General features: G+C 39.0%; 1 protein-coding gene and 1 long non-coding RNA gene across 2 annotated transcripts; one reads left to right on the top strand and one right to left on the bottom strand.

Moving 5' to 3' along the window:
• Window positions 1-2,508: 2,508 nt before the first annotated feature.
• LOC146320877 (trypsin-4-like) lies at window positions 2,509-9,699 on the top strand. The gene is made up of 6 exons (XM_084729327.1): window positions 2,509-2,527; window positions 5,895-6,069; window positions 6,278-6,463; window positions 6,620-6,678; window positions 8,087-8,223; window positions 8,932-9,699. Exons 1-6 carry the CDS (start codon window positions 2,509-2,511, stop codon window positions 9,112-9,114), a joined length of 759 nt encoding a protein of 252 aa, XP_084585453.1. The 3' UTR covers window positions 9,115-9,699.
• Window positions 9,700-12,693: 2,994 nt separating this feature from the next.
• On the bottom strand, window positions 12,694-15,590 carry LOC146320876 (uncharacterized). Its single transcript, XR_014771481.1, has 5 exons — window positions 15,462-15,590; window positions 14,432-14,606; window positions 14,044-14,223; window positions 13,248-13,881; window positions 12,694-13,009 (listed from the first exon to the last, which is right to left on the bottom strand). It is a non-coding gene; the product is annotated as an uncharacterized LOC146320876 (long non-coding RNA).
• Between the last annotated feature and the right edge of the window lie 6,004 nt (window positions 15,591-21,594).

Raw genomic sequence — 21,594 nt, 5'->3', positions numbered from 1 at the left:
GTGTAATCATGTGTAGAGCACCAGTTTGTCCGCAGCTAATTTTGAATACTACCGGAACGATCAGCCTAATTTTTTTTGTGTACAGTAATGAGTGTGCGCTGAAGGACCTCCATGATCCAGAATTACTGAAAAACCTTTTATAAGATTTTTATGTTTTCATGGCCGGAGGCATTGTGTTTTCAGGTCATCCCGTTCTTGTGAACGTAATATCTCAAGAACGCCTTGAGGGAATTTCTTCAAACTTGACACAGATGTTCACATGGGCTCAAAATTTAAGGTCAAGGTCAGGTGAACTCACTAAACACATTTTTGGCCATAACTCAAGATTGTTGTTGGTGGAACTTTGCAAATCTCTGCTGGTTGCATCTGGCACTTGTAATGGCATTGCAGTAGGTGCTTCACCATCTCTTACTTGGCAATGATCTTCACTCTGCTGAGTGACCTCTGCTGGTTCATATTAACTTCTGGATCCTGCAATTGACAAGATATTCCGTCAATTGCTGTTTTAAGTGCCAGATGTTAGGAGACACTGTGATGGATCATCTGACATTTTGTTTTTACTCGAAGAAGAAGAGAACCACTAGAACTGAACAACAGAAGAAGAAGATGATGTTATGTAGCATGAAAACAACAGTGCTCAGCTGCAGAGCTGCAGGTCAGAGAGCACCGTGACCCGGACACAGAAGGAAAGCTGCTCATGCTGCAGTGTCTGAAATCCACAGCAGCCGGGGCACAGCAAGGCTGCTCACACTGCAGCCCTGAGGGACTTGTGTTGCAGTTTGGGTAGAGAGCATTGTGACCTGGGAACAGAGCCCAGCCACAGACTGGTCCCTGGACCCCCACAGCAGCCAGGACACAGCGAGGCTGCTCACACCTCAGCCCCTGGGACTCTGGCTGCAGTCGGGACAGAACACTCCAGCCCTCAGGCCTCTCAGACAGTGTTTTGGGTGGGGGGGCTCAGGACACACACATTTAACATTAGGCACACTGATGACAGTGATGTCACACATGTAATATGAAGTGATTATGAAAAAAACAAAAAATAAAAACAAGAAGTCGATATTCAACTTAAAAATGTCTTTCACAAAAATGCAGTTTTCTCAGCTTTTTGTCTGAACAGTGGATTTTTTGATGCAACCAATCAACATTCAAGTGCTTACAAAAGAAGAATGAATGAAACTAGAACAAAACCTTTTTTGTGTCTGAAACTAGAAGATCTGTTCTTTCTTTTGATATATTCCATGTTAACATATTCATAGAACTGGTGCCTTTTGGTGCCTAAACCTAACCAAACTATGTCAGTTTCAGTGTTCCAGGAGTCACTGGCAGTCAGTGTATTCTGTTCTTTATGAGGACATGTTGCTCTAACAGCCATGATAAAAGGCCATGATAACTACAACAGTGCAGTTTTCCTCCTCCGTGGGGAGTTAGTATGCATGGTGGGAGTCCCAGTAAGAGGATTCTGGTCCGCTGAAGCATCTTAAAGAGAAGCGGCAGTAGATACATGACCAAATCCCCGAGGTTTCTCATTGAGAGAGAAATGTGGTCGCCTGACAGCGGCTCGCCGAAACAAATCTGTGTTGTGACTTCGCTAATTGCTCCGGCCGCCTCTAATACCTGATTAGCACAATAAAGTGATTTACACGCCAACTGGGGCCTTTGTCGCTACCTGTCTGTGTGTGTGAGGCTCTTTGTTCTCTTCTGCGACTAGAGTCTGCTGTACTACTGCATAGACTTTGTTTCCAATAAACCAGGTGGATGAACAGCTAAATGTCTGCAGCTCAGAAAAAAAGCAGCTGACCTCTCGTCTAATGATATTTTCTCTGTATGGTATAAAGAGATTGTCAGACCTCAATCTGTTGTCCTGTCCCCCGGCCTCCTGTCTGCAGTAATCTTGATGAAGGGCTAATAAGCCAGAAAGACAGCGACTCCCAGCAGTGGCCCCCCAGTGGGCCCCACGACCTTCCAAAACATCCTCCCGTTAACCCTTCATCACCCAAGCCTGGCCTGAAGTATGCACGCTCAAATGCTCAGGTAATGAAAGGGATTTGAACAAAGCTGGGACGGATCAAAGCAGACGTCCTGCGGTAATATCTGGAAGGTAAATATCAGAGTAAAACATTGCATTCCCTTTAGCTTTTGATACTGTGTCTGTCTGTCAGCTTAGCTCTGACATTACTACGAGGAATTCACAGCAGGGGACAGAGGACAGTCCAGACAGACATGTTTTTGTTGTTCTGGTGCAGCAATTTTACTGTATTATACTGTAGGCCCCTGCAGTTTGTGCTAGTTGTTACAGTATACCTGCTGTAAGAGAATGTTTAAAGGGATAGTTCACCCAAAAATGAAAATTCTGTTATTATCTGTTCACCCTCATGCCAACTGAGGGTCAGGTTTATTTTGTTAGTCCTCATCTGACCTCACCCCACTCCACTGACAATTTTGGCCCAGTGCCGCGCTGATTTGCATTCCCATTTCCACTTTTATGGCACCAAGCTGCATCGAGCCATGCCCGTGATGGACCAGAGTGAGGCTGCAGTGACGTCTCGCTGACCACAGCCAACCTGTAACAACCCTCTTTTTCTACCACTCAAACAAGCGTGTGTTGTGGCGCATTATGTGCTCCTTGGCTGGAAGCTGTTATTCCAACTCTGGTGTGTTCATGTACTTTAAAGTCGTAAACTGGAAACAACATGGATGCTACTGATAGCAGGAGGTACAAGTGTAGAGTAGGAGACTTGTTATCAGGGTTAATGCTAATAAATTACATTATTAATTAATTTAGGTCACTTTATGCGGACAGCAACCCAGAATGAAAACATTTCCTGATTGTGCTGCTTCACAATAAAAGTGCTTTAATAACAAAACAATAGGGGACTTTTATTGTGAAGGAAACAGCATGTTTATCTCAGAGAAAGACAAAGAGAGTTTCCTCAGTTTTGATGAGTGAACTTTTGGTGTGATCAAAACATACAAATACAGAACAATACCTGACATATAATGTGGACATAGAAGTAAAGACCATATTCTAATACAGGAATGTAATACTTAATGTTTCTGTTAGATGACCACCAATTATATACTGTAATTGAAAATGAAGATGATATTGTTTTAGTTATATTTAAGTTATATTTAAATTTCCCTGCACAGACAAGAGCCTCAGTTTGCCAAAATTCAATTTATTTACAACATACTATCACACCATGAGGCAAATTCAGGACAGTAAAACTCAGGCTGTATGAGCTCCTCTGTTTGAATAAGCCACAAATTATGTTACTAAGGTGACTGTCATGAACTTTATAATCAATGAACATGTTCAAAATTAAAAAAAAGAAAATATAACAGAGCAGCAATCACATTTCGAGAAAGGGAATTTCAGTCCACATACAGTCAGGGTTAACTGTCACATTATATTTTTCAACAGATATTAACACGTATTACAGTAATATTAGAGGCTTTCCACACACATATTTGCAGACAGATGTTTCATATAGCAGAGCTCCATCAGTGTCGGTGCATGACAAAAAGAAACAACTAATGTAAGATCAAAAACAAATACAAAACAATATATTACACATAATTTGGAGATATTCATAAGTTAAAGATATTCTAATACAGGAAACTATATAAGCAAAAATATGCAGAATATTTAATGTTTCTGTTGGATGACCAAATAGTATAAAACGTTGACACAGAGATCATTGTGTAACTGTAATTCCATTGAGATAGCTCACACAGAAAAGAGCAGTTGTAGTGTGCTAAGGTTTTGTTTATTAAAATATGATGCATAATTACACTGTGAGGCAAATTCAGAAGATTAAAACTTGTGACCTCCTCTATTTCGATAAGCTGACCAAGTAGTAGGCTGGCTCACATTAACTTAACCTCAAAAACCTCATGTTTTATCTTTAGTGACCGACAGTTAAAAATGAAAAAAGAAAAAACTTTGAGCGCAGGACACAGAAAACACACTTAGTGAGAAATTTGCATCAGTGCAGACCTTTGTAGCCAGTTAGGTTTGTGTTGATAAACCTTCACCAACTGATTGGTGGCCTGAAGGCCCACAGGACAGCGTGAGCAGATTTAAAAAGGCACCACTGTTGCACCAGGAGGACAGTCATCAACAAAGATGGGTGGTGTAACACATCTTCTCCTTTTGCTGTGTGTCGGTGAGTACACAACTATAGTTTACATCTCTGATACTTACTTCAACTCTTTTATACACACTCAGATAACATGTATGTTTTTATAAAGTAGTAATTCTATGTTTAATGAGTTCATCAGACGTGTTATTACACTTCTTAGTCCATCTTTCAGTCTCATAGACTGTTGTGATATCTGTTATGTATTCTGGGTTTTAAAAGTAGAAATAAGATTTTAACATTGGTTCCAAAATGTTTTTCTGATGCCCATTTATATCCTGACAGCTGGATTCTAGATCAGCTGGAGTGTGATGTGGCCTCTGATGGAGGCAAAAGTGATGTCTGTGCTTCAGCCATCATGGCTGTTTTTTGTTTCCCTTGTGGCTCTCGGCTGTCTCTGTTGTAGAAAAGCCACTTAAAGGTTTAGGTAGCTGGTCCAGATCCAGGGGGTGAGGCAGCAGCTGGCCTAAAATGCCTGATTTCACGGCTGCTTTCCTAAACAAAATGTGATGTTGCAGTGTTGCAGTGTTTTTAGGCTTTTTTTTTAAATATGATTCATTAGAATTAAAGGCAGCTTGTTCCAAGGAGAACAAAACCACACTATTGTGTGTGTGGTGGTGATCTCACCAAAAAGGCTCATAAGAACAAACACTTCAAATGTCAATAACAGTGACAAACCTGTTCTTCTCAGTACATGTGAAAAAAAAAAAGAAAATATAAAAGCAAAAACTAGTGAATAATAAAACAAAACACTGACTGGGTTCATTGACACACACGTATAATGTTAAATGTGTGGAAAAATTGCAAGACCGTGCAGAATTCACTGTTATTATATTGAATTTGCATGAACTGTTGCAATCGCAACATCACAGCCATAGCTGGAGGGACTGATAGAGAGATGTCAGGGCGAGGAGGCTGCACACATACATAAAGTCAGCAGTTAGGGAGAAGAGATGAGCTGGCACCTCTCCAGCTACTAGTCCACACTCTGTACTGACCGAGCCGTGCTGGACTTGCACCAGCGACCCTCCAGTTATCAAGCCAAGTCCTTTACTGCTGCTGGATGGCATGAAAAAGAAGAGGTGTCAGGCCCTTGGAGCCCTTGGTGTCTGCAGTTTGATCTGCTGCCATAAAATGTTGTAATCATTTACAGTGAGGTTACTATGAGATTATTTCAAAGGTAAAGACACGAGAGAGAATGATTAGCTCTCACAGAGTGACCAGGAGCCCCACACCACCTCAGTAGTGTACTGAAAACAGATTTTGGATTTTCTTCTAACCAGTTTAAATGTGCAAAAACAAGGCTGAGGATGATGATGTCAAAGTCGAGGGATACAGTACAGTGACCTCAGCAGGGAGGAGGTGCAACACAAGGAAGGCAGTTTTAAAGACTCAGGTAGACATTGTAGAGTGTTTTTCTAAATGCTTCTTAAAGTTGGGTCTTATTTTTGGTGTAACTGTGCAAAAACTTCACAATAACCTTTTAGCATAATTCAAGTAGTCTAAGATGAAACTAGATACCTGCACCTCCTCCTGGCTCTGTTTATCATCACTATGAAGGTATTTTGAGTTTGAAAAATAAATTACACTTCGTAATTGTGTAAGGGCCTGTAAGTAACAATATTGCACTTCCATAGTAACTATCAGACAACTTCTGGCACAGTTGATCATGTATATTGATAACTTCACAGATAAAATACAACAACCAATGCTGTAACTCACAGTCACCTGGTGGACGTCTTTGTCTTTCAGGTGTCACAGTGAGCACAGCGGAGGATCTGCAGAAGAGAGTCATCGGAGGTAAAAAGTGCGGTGATAAAGAGCGTCTGTATCATGTGAAGTTAGCTGATGAGAACGAGAATTTAAAGTGTGGTGGCTCTCTGATCACTGACCAGTGGGTTCTGACTGCAGCTCACTGTGAGGGAGGGTGAGTGAGTTTTACTTCAAATCAAAAAACATTATTTTGCTATTTCATGTTGATAATTTAAGACAAGTAGCAACCATTAATGATAGGATGTAAAACAACAGCATTCCCAAAATGTAGATAGAATTGCTTATGTTCATTTTCAGTAATTACTGACCTTAATACATGATATAGTTACAGTGATGCAGTGATGTTTCTCTTTAACCTCCAGGGTTAAGAAGGCAGTTGTAAGGGTGCATCCAGGTCCAGGAAAAACAGAACAAACCCCAGTAAGATCTGTGATCTATGAGAAAAATGAGAAGAAACATGACATCATGCTGCTGAAGCTTCCTAATCCTACTGATATCCACCCTGTAAACCTTCCTGACTGTAAAAATCGTCCCAGTGCCACTAAGAAGTGAGTTGTGACCTTCTCCCTTCAATAAATCTGAAATCTCAACTCTTGAGGAACTCAAAATGAGAAATTTCACAAGAATTTTGTTTTTTAATGCAAAATCATTGTGGTGAAATTTATTTATGTTTGAGACTTTGACCTTTTTCGTTTGTATTTCAGAGATAAAGTCCAGGTTGCAGGTCATGCAATCACAGTTACAGGCCCTTATAACAACAAAAGTGAGCTGAATCTTGTTTCTTTAATGATAATTACCTACAGTATATCAGAGTTAATGCTCTTATTTTTTCTTATCCACCTTATTCCTAGCCCCCATGATCCCTTGCGTAAATTATGGGCATAACTTCTGTCACGTCCTGTCAGTGAACAGGCGTTTTCCATGGTAACGGCTAACGCTAATCCTCTTTTCTGTGGCATTTGTGAAATACAAGATATGGGAACACCACCTTTTACACATTACCTTTTTACAAATTTAACATCGTCCCGCTGATTTCTACTATTGAGGGACGGGAGGGCGACCTGAAGAAGTGGCCACAGATAGCGTACACTAGCATATTTAGCTACTTTATTGACTCCGTTGCTGCTACTTCATACTTTAACTCATACTTTACTTAATATTGCATTCTATCACTAGTTCAGGATAGGATGTTCAATACCTACTATAATCCTGTAAAATGTAATGCATAGTTATACAGTCCACTGCTGCGCTGCTCACTGATGAGGATAAGCTCAACTTCAGCCAACCACAATATGCTTCCTAATCCAATACTATAACCTATAAAACACAGAAAGCCCATTTTGCCCTTTAATTTAAGTGAATTAAGGTTTGGCGTGCAAGACTATTACTTGTAACAGAGTAAGCAATTTTCAAATTGCAGTATTACTACTTTCTGAGCCACGAGTGCATTACAGAAAGCAGTCTTAGTTACATTAACTGGCTGTCAATCGGGACAAATACATCAGTTTTCTGTTCTCCCTACACCTGAAATCATACCTGATGTTCTCCTGGCACTGCTGTCAATAATTCTGAGAACCCAGCGTCTCTTATCTGGTCGTCTTCCATGGCCCAAACGCAAATTAGGATCACCTTTTTTTCAACAAAATAAAATGAGCACACATGCGTTGTTTTTGGTGGTTTCTTAAAGTTCAGGTTTTTCGGCCACATTCTTTTGGCTTCCTCATCTTTAGGTAGACGATGGACAGAGGAACAAATCCTTTTTCTTCTGGCTGCACGTTCAAAACACTGTTGATCAAGGCACAAATTTAGCTTTGTCTGGTTGTTAGTACAGCCACAAACAGCGCAGCATGTGCCAGAGCTTCACAGGGACGTGTTACAAAAGGTAAGTTCATTTGTTAAAAACAAGGCTGTTATTGCAAAATTATTTTCAAAAGAATGACCATTGTTGATTAGCCACTGGGACTAACTAGTTTACTGCTACATTCGCTACCTCACTGGAAGTTGCACCAATATCACATCTACAGTGGAGCCCCAGGAATAAGGTGGATATTTTTGGTATCATGGTTGACACATTTTTATATTGAGTATAAATAATTAGATTCCAATGTTTTTTTTCATTTGTGGTGTAAAAGTCAGGCCAGTTGGGTAAGACTTTTTCTATTCTCATCTAGTACCTGGTGAATCAAGTGATCTCCAATGTGCAGACGTCGATATTGTCGCCTGTCCGTGGCTTTCCAACCCTTCACTCAACCCAAAGTCACATGAAAACAGGTTCTGTGGAGAAACCTCTGGAGTGGATGTGTGCCAGGTGAGTGAGCTTGTTTTCTACCCTTATGTCTTCTCTACAGTCATTGCAAGTTTTACCAGTGGTGGCTGTCCAATAGAGGGCGCCATCACATTTCTCCCCACATCCAAGAATGACTGATTGATCCCACCAAGCATGGCACGTCTGCACCATGGTTCTGGTCCATCCTCTGCATGGCTGCAAGCCCCACCAGTAGAGTTTGAGAAGTGTTTCAGCAGCGGAGTGTTTTGCCTGCTGATTATATTTACTTGCTCAGATTTTGTTGATTAGGTCCTCTTTCCTTGCTCTTTGTGTATCTACCATGGATAAGCAGGCTACGTGGTTAAATAGTTTCTTTTCTGTCTGTCTTTATGACTGTGAGTCTGCACTGGGTCTTTTATTTTGAAAATTACCTTCTCCCTGCCTTTTCTGTCTCTGACTTCCTGCCCATTCAATCTGCGCTGTGTGAATTGACGTGGCATCCGTCAAAAATAGATTTGGCACATATTTGAAGTGGAAAGCCACTTCTGGGACGCACCAAGGCGCTGCTGGTGGAATCACAAGCATTGTGTAGAATGGCTGTGATCAGCTTTGGCTGATGTGGCGCAGCCGTAATGCAACAAAGAAAAATTACCAGCTGCAACTGAGTCTTAAAACTTTAATCTAATGTGAAATGTATTTAAAAAAAAATATGTAAAAGTCTGTAACTAACAATTTAAATCTCTCTCACAGGGTGACTCTGGTGGAGGAGTGGTGCTCAACAACATCATTTATGGTGTCATTTCCACCGGTGGTGAAAAAGGTTGTACTACACCAGTTAAATTCATGGACGTCTGTTCTTACATGGACTGGATCAAAAAGACTACTGCCAAAACTTTACTTGACAAAGCAAAGGATTGTTCTGGGTGTAGTTAGTTGTGAAATGTCCTGTCATTTAACAAACATGTCACATTGTTGAGTTTGTCTAAAATGACCATTGATGAATTTAAAATGAATTGGTTTACATTAAATGTTCAGTGATCATGTGTAAAGTCCTTTAAAATAAAGAATAAATGTGATTCTACAGCATGACTTTACAAAGAAGTGTCTGAGTCATAAAAGTTAGTTGACAGTTTCTTGCTTCTATACTATTGTTCTGATGAAAAGAAAAGCAGAAATCTGCAGTCACACATTTTCCTGTAAGAAGTGATTTTGTCTGTTATTATACAGTCATTGTATGGAAAAACTACAAAGGGATAATAATAGAGATAATAGAGGTCACTCTACTAGTAGAGTGCAGGGCCTCACCAGGCAACAGATGGTGAAGCACCTACTGCAATGTCCAAACAACTGTCAAATGCAACCAGAGATTTGCAAAGTTCCAATATTAACAAATAGAATTACTGCCCCACAGTTGTTTGTCTCCACCAAGCAGTCAAGTTACAGTTTATGTCCATGTCTGTCCAGAATCATATCATGTCTGTAGTGAAGACTGAAGGAATTTAATATGGAACTTACCACTATTTTTATTTTATTTTTATTTTATAATTTTTACAGTGCATGGTTTCACAAAAAATGCGGGCCCTAAATAACATTTTGCATAAGGCTGCCAAAAAGCTAGAAATTGTCCTGGCAGGAGGAAGAAGGCAAGACAATATTTTTAATAAAATCTGGACTTTGACCATGTTCATTTATATATATTTGTGCACTGATTTTATCATTAGTGTTGCTCATTTTATGTATCGATTCATTTTCTGTAAGTTTTGCCAAAACATTTAACATTTTTGTTTCTTCATAACTCTGACAATGTTGCAGTATCAACTGTGAGTTTACAGTCTGACTCTGGCAAGCTGGGTTGTGAGTATAGCCCAGTTGTACACCAGGTACAGACTGCTGGTCACCACAGGGAGACCTGTGGAGCCCAGCTGCTTTCTCTGGCTGATCCACTGGAGGGCGCTGAGGATGCAGGTGTACACCCGGCTGTGACTCACAGAGCCGCTCACCAGAGGGCGCTGCTGGTCGATCCTTGTATCTGTTGCATTCAGGCTCCTCCAGCTGCTCTGGTTTTCTCTGCAGCGAGCCAACATGTGCTGCACAGACACACTGGAGCTGTGGTGAGCTGCAGAGAAGAGGACATGAGAAATCAGAAACTTGTTGACATCTGTTTTCAACTGTGTCTTTCTTGCTGTCAGATGTGTACAACATTATAATAATAAACATGATGCATTCAAACCTTCAAAATCTGACCACTGCTGATACATTATAATGAAGTTTAATGACAATACATGAGCTCTGTCAGCTCATCTCACCTGTGCTGTTTGGAGGTGTTTCACTGATGTTGGGACAGAACAGTGTGTAGTCAAACTGACAGAGCTGCAGGTCACACTAAACAATGAAGAAGTGTTTGAAGGCTCACAGGTACACATCCTGTCTCCTTCAGAATAAAAGACAGTTAATTGTGCTGTTTGACTTCTGACCTCTTCTATATTATTTTCACTTCTTTGTGTGGTCAGATTGAGTTGACAGCTTTCTAATACTTTCAGTGTAGTTTTTTTTACCCAGAAGACAACAGCAACAAGCCTCTAAGTCTCTGTAGTATGTGTGTTATGTTGACAGGGATGAGAGAGAGAGATCAGATCTAAAGTCAGATCTAAACTGTTTTCTCTCCCATTTTGATGATGAAAAGTTAAGTTAGGATCATTTTCTAACTTTGTTGTTATAATCCTAATTTCAGTCAAAGCAGGTTGAACTTCACCACTGTTAAAACTCACCTGGAGGAAAGAATGAATGATTTTAGTCCTGAGAACACAGAGCAGTGGTGAACTTCTGCCTCCCTCTTGTGACCAAAATGAATAATACAACAAACTCACACACACACACACACACACACACACACACACACACACACACACACATACACACACACACACACACACACACACACACACTGTGGTCCTCAAATGCTCGCTTACCAAAAGTTGGTTGATAACCTCACAAGTACACTCCTTTTTGACATAAAGACAAGATATGATGGAAAAATAAAGCCTATAGCACAAAACCAGACAGAAGGGAGCTGCAATATTTAACAAAAACTGCACAATAAATAAAATAAAATGAGTTATATCTCAAATCTCAAATCTCAAATCTTAAAACTCTCCAATGTTTCCAAATCCACCCTGTTATTAATAATATATTCACACTCATCATTTATGTTTTTCTCTGCTTCTTGTTGAAAAGTTCCTTAGTAAAACAGATCAAATGTTATTTATTTTACACTGCTGACATTCTCACAAGTTGTGTTCATGTGAATGACGTAGTGACATGAAGTGACGGAGCTTCTCCTCTGATCTCTGGACTTACACTGTTTGGGGCCCTGATGACTTCAGGGGCTCTATGCAACCACACAGTCCACATATGGCAAGAAACGTCCCTGACTACTGGACCGATCAGTCTTATTTTTCTGGTGAACATTCATGACTGTATGCTGAAGGAGCTCTGTGATTCACAACTCTTTAAAAAACTGCTTTTTTTTTTTTTTTTTTTTTTTACAGCCTTCATGTCTTTATATTTTATGGTCACAGGCTTTATGTTTTCAGGTCATCACATTTCTTCAAACTTGACACAAATGAACACTTTGACTGAAAGATTAAATCTTGCTGCTCAAAGGTCAAAGGTTACTGTGACCTCACTAAACATATTTTTGACCATAACTCACAAATTCATACACTAATTATGACAAAACTACACATAAATATCTAACAGGTTAAAATGATGAGGTGATAAAGTTTTATATCCAAAAGGTCAAAGGTCAACTTCACTGTGACATCATAATGTTCAGCTGTCTATCAGTCCCCTGTCCTCTGTAAAAATAGTCTCTAAGTGAAGACAGCATGTTTCTACCTGGAAATGATTCACTGGAATCACACATGTAGAGTGACAACTTCCATTTTAGCAAAAAATACACTTAATACCTTTAATTTAATTCCTTCAAAGTTGCAGGTCAATATAGTTTTAAGTTCCATATTAAATTCCTTCAGTCTTCCCTACAGACATGATATGATTCTGGACAGACATGGACATAAACTGTAACTTGACTGCTTGGTGGAGACAAACAAGTGTGAGGCAGTAATTCTATTTTCTGACTGCTCTGTTTTATCCGACCATCGACAGCTGACTTCTCTCTCTTCTTAACCGACCACTAGGGGCCGAAAGAGATCAACAACTGCTTCAGTTTGACATGTTGTTTCAGCTCAGGACAATGAATGTGCAGGTCATGTTAATGTTGCTGGAACATATTGTTTATCATCAGTGTTGTTGAAAGAAGACAAGACATCTATTATTATCCCTTTGTAGTTTTTCCATACAATGACTGTATAATAACAGACAAAATCACTTCTTACAGGAAAATGTGTGACTGCAGATTTCTGCTTTTCTTTTCATCAGAACAACAGTATAGAAGCAAGAAACTGTCAACTAACTTTTATGACTCAGACACTTCTTTGTAAAGTCTTGCTGTAGAATCACATTTATTCTTTATTTTAAAGGACTTTACACATGATCACTGAACATTTCATGTAAACCAATTCATTTTAAATTCATCAATGGTCATTTTAGACAAACTCAACAATGTGACATGTTTGTTAAATGACAGGACATTTTACAACTAACCACACCCAAAACAACCCGTCTGTTCAGTAATAGTTTTGTTGATCCAGTCCATGTAAGAACAGACGTCCATGAATATGACTGGATGCAGACAGATGTCATCATAACTGGCAGAAATGACACCATAAATCATGCCGTTGAGCACCACTCCTCCACCAGAGTCGCCCTGTGAGAGAGATTTATATTGTTAGTTACAGACTTTTACATATTTTTTAAAATACTTTTTAGATTTATTCATAGATATTAAAGGGTTCCAGCTGGTTATTAAATATTAATGTTCCTATAGCTTTGAGTCTTATTAACTGAGGTTCTTGGATGTGAGGAGAAGTGTGAGGGCGCCCTCTGTCTGTAAAACTTACAATGACTGTAGAAAAGATAGAAGGGTAGAAAACAAGCTCACTCACACTACACACGTCTGCATTAGTAGTGTCACCACAGAACACACGGTCACGTCGCTTTTTGAACTGTAAAGGGTTTGTGATCCATGGACAGCCGACAACATCGAGGTCTGCACATTGGAGATCATTTGTTCTTGGTTCTAGATGAGAACAGAAAAGGTCTTTTTACTACATTACCCAGACTACTTGACTTGTACACAGAAAATCATTCCACCAACAAATGAAGAAAACATTGGAATCTCATTATTTATTCTTTCTGATCCTTCGTGTAAATATGTGTCAGCAATGTTAGCAAACATAGCAGAAAAATAAGACAGTAACTGTGATATAGATAATTATGATAAAAGAAATCAGATTCATCAGACTTGTGTTGTTATTAGAGCTGTTAACTTATAGACTAAGATGTTGTTCAGACATGGCTCTGACACTGATGTTGTCACATGATGTTATCACCTGTGGTTGATGGATAACTGAGCATCAGCAGAAATAAAAGAGCCTCTCTTGTTGCTTCAAGCAGCACTGATGATGAAAATTATTCCTCTGTCAAATATGTGAGATTGAGACAGTTTTCTTACCTATATCTTTACAGCGATCACAGTGTCTATCTGAGCTTGCATGACCTGCGACCTGGACTTTATCTCTGAAATACAAACAAAAGAAAAATCATCATCATCATCATCATCATCAGTCTCCCAGACAAACATCTTTCACCATAATGGCTTTACTTTTTCTTTTTTTAATTTCTGCAGAAATTTCTCATTTTGAGATTTCAGACTTATTAAAGAGGAAGGTCACAACTTACATATTGAGTCTGGGACGATTTGCACAGTCAGGAAGTTTTACAGGGTTGATACCAGTAGCTTCCTTTAGCTTCATCAGCATGATGTCATGTTTTGTGAATATTTTCCAATAGGTCCGAGTTTTTTTCTTTTTCACTGGTTGTCCTGGACCTGGATGCACCCCTACAACTGCCTTCTTAACCCTGGAGGTTAAAGACAAACATCACTGCATCACTGTAACTATATCATGTATTAAGGTCAGTAATTACTGAAAATGAACATAAGCAATTCTATCTGCATTTTGGGAATACTGTTGTTTTACATCTCATCATTAATGGTTGCTACTTATTTTAAATTGTCAATAACAAATAGCAAAATAATGTTTCTTGATTTGAAGTAAAACTCACTCACCCTTTCTTGCAGTGAGCTGCAGTCAGAACCCACTGGTCAGTGATCAGAGAGCCACCACACACAAAGTTCTCATTCTCATCAACTAATTTCACATGATACAGACGCTCATCATCACGACACTTTGTACCTCTGATGATTCTCTTCTGTAGATCCTCCGCTGTGCTCACTGTGACACCTGAAAGACAAAGACGTCCACCAGGGGACTGTGAGTTACAACACTGGTTGTTGTATTCTCTCTATGAAGTTATCAATATACATGATCAACTGTGCCAGAAGTTATTACAGTTTCTTACAATTACTAACAGACATTTTCTGTACCCTGACTTTCCTTTTATTCTCACAAATACAAAGTTCAGCAGTTTATTTTACATCCAAAACAAATGTGCCATTCCCAGGACCTGAACCATCAACCATCTCATCGACCTGTGATTGTCCAAAGTCTCTGGTCAGAGTCTAGATTTTCTCCAGGAGGAGGTGTAGATGTCTAGTTTCATCTCACACCACTTTATTTACAATATGCTAAAAGATTATTGTGAAGTTTTTTGCACAATCATGCAAAAATAAAGATCCAACTTTAAGAATCATTTAGAAAAATACTCTACAATGTCCCCATGAGACCACTGGACTGCTGTATCCATCCACTTTGACATCATCATCATCAAACTGCAGACATCACAGCTGAAGGCTGACTGAAGGACGTGACACCTCTTCTTTTCATTCCATCCACTATCTGCTGTCTCAACCCCTGGATGTGGACCATCTACCTAAACTTTTAATTGTCTTCTCTAGAACATTTTGGAACTCATGTTAAAATCTTATTTCTACTTTTAAAACTTTGACTGGCTCCAGAATACATAACAGATATCACAACAGTCTATGGGACTGAAAGATGGACTAAGAAGTGTAATAACATGTCTGATGAACTCATTAAACATAGAATTACTACTTTAGAAAAACATACATGTTATCTGAGTGTGTATAAAAGAGTTGAAGTAAGTATCAGAGATGTAAACTATAGTTGTGTACTCACCGACACACAGCAAAAGGAGAAGATGTGTTACACCACCCATCTTTGTTGATGACTGTCCTCCTGGTGCAACAGTGGTGACTTTTTAAATCTGCTCACGCTGTCCTGTGGGCCTTCAGGCCACCAATCAGTTGGTGAAGGTTTATCAACACAAACCTAACTGGCTACGAAGGTCTGCACTGATGCAAATTTCTCACCAAGTGTTCCCACCCTCATCTGACAGAAAGTGACGACAGGAAAAATACTACAAAGAGAAGAAAAAAGTGTCCCTTCATCAGCAGGCAGGTTAGACAAACCTGGAACCAGGGCTGAGAGGGTCACTTTAAAAATCTACTCCCAAACACTTACTAATTACCTGTTCAAATGTCATCAGTAACATCATCCAAGTATCACAATAATAAAGTCATGTAACTTCATCACTCTAACTGTTGGATTTTCTCTATATCAAAAGAGAGAAATTGTTTAGCTTCATATAATGTTTTATTTTTATGAGTTATTCATTGTTTGTCCAGCTGTTCCTTCCTTTGTTATGTGTGAATGAACATTTAGGTTATTAGCAGTAGTTGTGCACATTGAAATCTTCTTTCTTAACTAAATTAAAGTTAGTTGTTATGAAGTTTTTCTGGTCCAGGGTTTGTGTTTTCACCCACACACCATCCCAGTCATGAGCTTCACCACCTACAGTCCCAAAATATTTTTCACTAGTAGTCCTCGTGTTATTGACAGATTATGTGACTGGATTTCTGGCTTGCTAACGTTAGCGGCTGATCTTAAATGACATGTTGACTTCTTGGATGATGACAGTATTTTCACAGCTGATGGCAGAACTGTCACTACTGTGATGTTGCTCCTCATTTCTCATTTAAAGACCAAATCATGTTTAAAATTCCTCCCAGAGAAACTTTTTTCTGGCAACTTTCAGACATGTGAAGTGTTGTAATGTGTGTGTACTGCACGTGGTAGTAGATCATTCTTTATTTCAAAATGTATTTTGAAATTCTAATCCTGCTAATAATACTCAATTTTACTGAATGTAACTATAATCTGATTATGTTCTGTTTCTGTAACTGCAAAGGAATACCGTTACTTTTGTTGTAATCCTGTTACATGTAATCCATTACTTTTGCAGCATGCTTGAAACCAACATCACAGTGTATTCATGTAGAATATAATGTAATTGTTTTAATCAGTGAATTAATAGTTTTAATATCATCATATTTTAATAAAGGAAGCTTCATCACACTGCGGCTGCTCTTGTCTGTGTGGTGAATGTATTCAAATGATAATTTACATCTCACTGTCTCAATGGAATTAAAGCCACACAATGATCTCTGTGTTCACTGTTTTATACTCTTTGCTCAGAAACATGAAGTATTCTGTATATTTCTGCTCATAACTTCCTGTATTAGAATATGGTCTTTACTTCTATCTCCACATTATATGTCAGGTATATGTATGATTTGTATTTGTATGATTTGATCACACCAACAGTTCACTCATCAAAAGTCTTTTTCTCTGAGATTACAATCTTCACAGTGTACAACACCCCCTGTCCTGTAGACCCACTAAAGGGTGAGAAAAAACTCAAAAAACCTTGTCTGAAAATCACATGTGACAATTTAGAGCAACATTTTCCAGCTGCAGCCCTGCAGAAGTCTGACTTTGCTCGCTGCTACAGTTGTTGGTTGCTATGCAACATGTAAACAACAATGTCTGTCTTAATACACTGTCTCAAAAAAAGAAAATGGGGTCCAGTGAAAAAAACAAAATTGTGTAACATGAAATATGTGTATGTTTTCTACCTTTTGCATTGCATGCATTTGTCTGTATGATTAGCTACACTGAGAGAGAGACATTTAAATGGACATTCAGAGACACTGCAGAGACCAGAGCCTCAGTGTGTTGAGTATCATTTATTTACAATGTACTATCACACCATGAGGCAAATTCAGGACATAAAACTCAGGCTGTGAGCTCCTCTGTTTGAACAAGTCACAAATTATTTTACTAAGGTAACAGACATGAACTTTATCATCAACGGATACGTTGAAAGTTAAACAACTCTGAGAACACATTTGTAAAAAATGAATTTTAACCCACATACAGTCAGGGTAAATTGTCACATTATATCTTTCAACAAATGTCAACATGTATAATAGTAGAGTCTTTCCACACACATGTCTGCAGTTAAAAGACAGATGTTTCATACAGCAGAGCTCCATCAGTGTCAGGACATGAAAAAAAGAAACAACACATGTAAGAAAAAAAAACTAATAAGACAGATTGATGAGTCTATGCAGAAAATGTTCTCTTACTACTCTTTAATTTATCATTTGGAAACATTTTAACAGGCTTCCACTTTTTCACTGTACAGACTGTAAAGCCCCCTGAGGGAAACTGTCATGTATGATTTTGGGCTCTATAATAAAATATGATTGCTTGATATTTTATCATCAAAAAATATTTTTTTCTAAGAATTGTTATGTACCCATATATTAACTCTCTGCATGCCTCTAAAAATAATAAGAGCAGGTGAAATAATGGTCAGGTATGGAGCTCCACAGTCCGTCCACCTTACCGTCCACTTTGCACTGTCGTTTATTATTCAAATTTCAGCTGAGTGTGCAAATATTAAACTGAACAAAAGCCTTGTATAAGCAGGTCTGTCACCTGTTTCTGTTAACAGCGGGGCTTCCAGTTCAGAGTGGGAGAGACGTTTGTTCAAGTCACATAATCATGAATAAAGTACTGAGATCAGATAAAATGGTCAGGTGATGGTACCTGCAGCAAAACACGGTTACAGCTACAGTTAGAAGTGATACTGAACAAGGTGAAATGTGATCACACAGCTAGAACATAAGAAGAAGTTTTAGAAACATCTGAAATAATTTCCACACATTACAGTTCTTCACAGCTGCTAAAACACTAAACCACATTCTCTGAAACAAAATTGTTCTCACTTGTTTCTACAGTTACAGTTTTTCACAATTCTTCACACACTGAAGTTGGAACTTCAAATGATTTTTTTATTAGTATTTATATAAAGTTACATTTGATTTTGTTACATGTTTTGACTAGTTTTATATTATTGCATGGTTTTATTTTTATTATGGACCTGTTGTGTGACTCGCAGGCTTTGTTGTGAACTGAGGATGAGGTGAACAGTGTCAGCTGTGATTCACTGACCACGCCCCCAGAAACTCACGATTGGCCAACAGTTGTGTGTGCTTTGTTAATGTGACTGAACACAGGTATAGAGGGGAAGCAGGCAGCGGGACGAGAGGAGAGGACAGCGCACACACGGGACAGAGTTGGACCTCGGAGCAGAGGAGACTACAGAGGATCTGCACAGGCCAAAGACGGAGCAGTGAGCAGTGGTGGACAGTAGTGAAGTACATTTACTTGAGTACTGTACTTAAGTACATTTTTTGAGTATCTGTACTTTACTTGAGTATTTGTTTTTTTGGAAACTTCTGACTTTCACTCCACTACATTTCAAAGACAAATATTGTACTTTTGACTCCATTACATTTCTAGGAAGGTTGTTGTTACTTTTTGACTGAGCACATCATTGAAGTCAGCTGTTGGTGTTTTTTCTTTTCTTAAATGCAGTTGGTCACATGCTGTGTTCCTCACAGAGAGAAACCAATCACAGTAGCTCCTCTCAACTGGGATTGATATAAAAGTGGAAATACATCATCCAGGCTCTCTCTTTAACAAGAACAAGCAAGCTCTCCCTCTTTCATTCAAACAAAAAGCAGTAATGGTGACGGCAGGAGAAAGATAAAATTAAACCTCAAGATGTTATTATAATTATTCATTATTCCAGGTAGCTTTTAAAGTTGGATTGTTTTATCGGGGTGAAAAATACCACATAATTCATGTATATATACTGCCTCTGAAGACAGAAAGAAATCTCAGTTATTTAACAGACTTGGAGAACTCCTTACAGTCGGCTTCAATTTAATGTTATGCAGTGATTTTAATACAGTTACATCAGAAAATGACAACAGCTGTCCTTTTTGTGTTTGATTGTATTTCTATACTGAAGTTTTTATAGGTGTTTCTATAGACTTTGTGTAGCAGAGTGGTTCTACAAGCATCAGTGCATCATTAGATGGTTTCAGAGAGTTACAAGGTTCTGTAAATGCATCATGAAAACAATACAGCATGTATTGATATTAGAAAATGCACTTTGTAATTTGTACTTTTGAATACTTAAGTATTTTTTAAAAACATGTACTTCTGAATATATTATATAATATTTTTAGAACCAAGTACTCTAGGAGTATCTATACTTTGACTCAAGTACTGGGGTTGAGTACTCTGCCCACCACTGGCATTGAGCGGCCGAGACGAGGCACCGGACCAGCACTTGGACGTGGAGCAACAGAGACTTGGTCACCGCCTACTGGAAGCTGAGTGACCAGTGGAAATATTTTATCGCTGGTATCATTAAGAAGCTCACACCATTGTGTGACACATGCTCTGAACTTAGTGTTTTCCATTTGTTGGTGCAGTGTGTAATGACTGCTCAGTTGTGTTCATATAATGTTGTGTAGGATCTGAAAGTTTTGTTTGATTTTATCAGAAGAGGCAGAGGTTTTGTGAATGTAGTTTAAATATTTGGTTTTGTGTTTACAGTTTTGAGAAAAGTGTGTAATGTTTCAGTGTGTGATGTGTTTTTAACACTTGTGAAAGCAGTGTGTTAGTGTTTGAAACGTGCTGCACACAGTGTGGTGTTGTACAGGTGGAGACAGAGAGGGGAGGGGGTACAGAGGGTTTGTGTTAAGTTTGACTTTAGTTTCTTCACTTCATGATGTATTTTCTTTCATCTGTATCTGTCCACAGTCATCTGCATTGTCTATTGTAAAGTGTGAGTGATGCTGAACTGTAAATATGTGTTGTAATGTTAGTGTGGGAGTGTCCCAGAGCTTTCACTGGTGTGGGAGGAGACTGTGGGTAGAAAGACCAGCTGACAGATCAGAGTAGTGAGTGAGAGGGAGGAGGACAGGTTGACTGTCTCCTCTGCTCTCATGCTGCAGTCTGGGAGAAATGAGTTTTTTAGGACAAACGTTTTATTTACAACCACATAAAGCAAACAGAAACCAAAATAATTGACATGTTGTTTATCTGTCTGTCTTTCTGTCTGTCTCCTCCACTCCATGTCAGAACCACAGACAGTGCAGCTGCCTCAATGACACACACAAACAGCCAGGCACGTGCAGAGGGGGGGGGGCGGAGGGTGCTGGAGCACCTGCCCCTTTGACCCTTGATGCCCAAAGTGCCCTTTTGTCAAAGTGTTTTTTTGTTTGTTTGTTTTTTGTAAGTGTGTGTGTAAAAGTCTGTCTGTGTGGCCCAAAATAATAAATAAAACAAAATAATAATAATTCAGATCTACCCTCGGTTGGTCACATGATCCACGTAGACGTTCCCTCACTGCCCTGACGTGCCCAGATGTGCCCTGTAGCTAAGCGCTGCTAAGCAACGGATCGCCCTCTACAGTTCGGCACGCGTGTGATCCGCGGACCACGTGTGAGCATCATAGTTTTACTGTCACTGTTACTTTTGTATAAGTTATAATATGCCAAATCTCAATGCAGAGTTACAGTGAACAGACAGGACAGATGCTGCTGTGTGCAGCTCATCTCTGTGAAGAGCGACTGATTTAAAAGTCGTCACATCGCCTTGAGTGAAATCCAGACCATAACTTTTTTCACTGATGTAACTCTGCTATCACCAAAGAAACAGATCATAAAACTGTGATGTTCATTGAAACTTTGGTGATATCAGCTGTCTTAACTTCTACACAGCTCCTCTCTGCTCACCGCTGCAGCTCTGTCTCACCCCGTCTGTGACACAGTGTGTCTGCTGATTGATTGATTGATCATGACTTCTAACCAATCAGATGTGCTGCTGTAGGCGGGACATTGAGCCAGACTACAGAGCGTAGTTGTGTATTATACTGTACAGTCTGTATGATCTAATATATGTGTAGTATATACATAGTACAGCACTGTATAAGTTTGAAGTTTTTAATATTATTACCATTATCATAACTATTATCATTATTATTACATTACATAACTACGGTGATAATTACAGACAGACAAAGATTAGAGACAAGTGCATTTTT

The sequence above is a fragment of the Lutjanus erythropterus genome, chromosome 10, assembly GCF_056507025.1.
Source record: "Lutjanus erythropterus isolate fLutEry1 chromosome 10, fLutEry1.hap2, whole genome shotgun sequence".
Classification (NCBI taxonomy): Eukaryota; Metazoa; Chordata; class Actinopteri; order Lutjaniformes; family Lutjanidae; genus Lutjanus; species Lutjanus erythropterus.
Note: the sequence above shows the minus strand (reverse complement) of the source record. Positions and strands in the feature narration are given on the sequence as shown.

Bases quoted from the DNA above. Each gene is read 5' to 3' on its own strand.
- LOC146320877 (XM_084729327.1), top strand. The intron at 6,464-6,619 runs GTGAGTTGTGAC...TTTGTATTTCAG, and splicing joins CGTCCCAGTGCCACTAAGAA to AGATAAAGTCCAGGTTGCAG. The intron at 8,224-8,931 runs GTGAGTGAGCTT...TCTCTCTCACAG, and splicing joins CTGGAGTGGATGTGTGCCAG to GGTGACTCTGGTGGAGGAGT.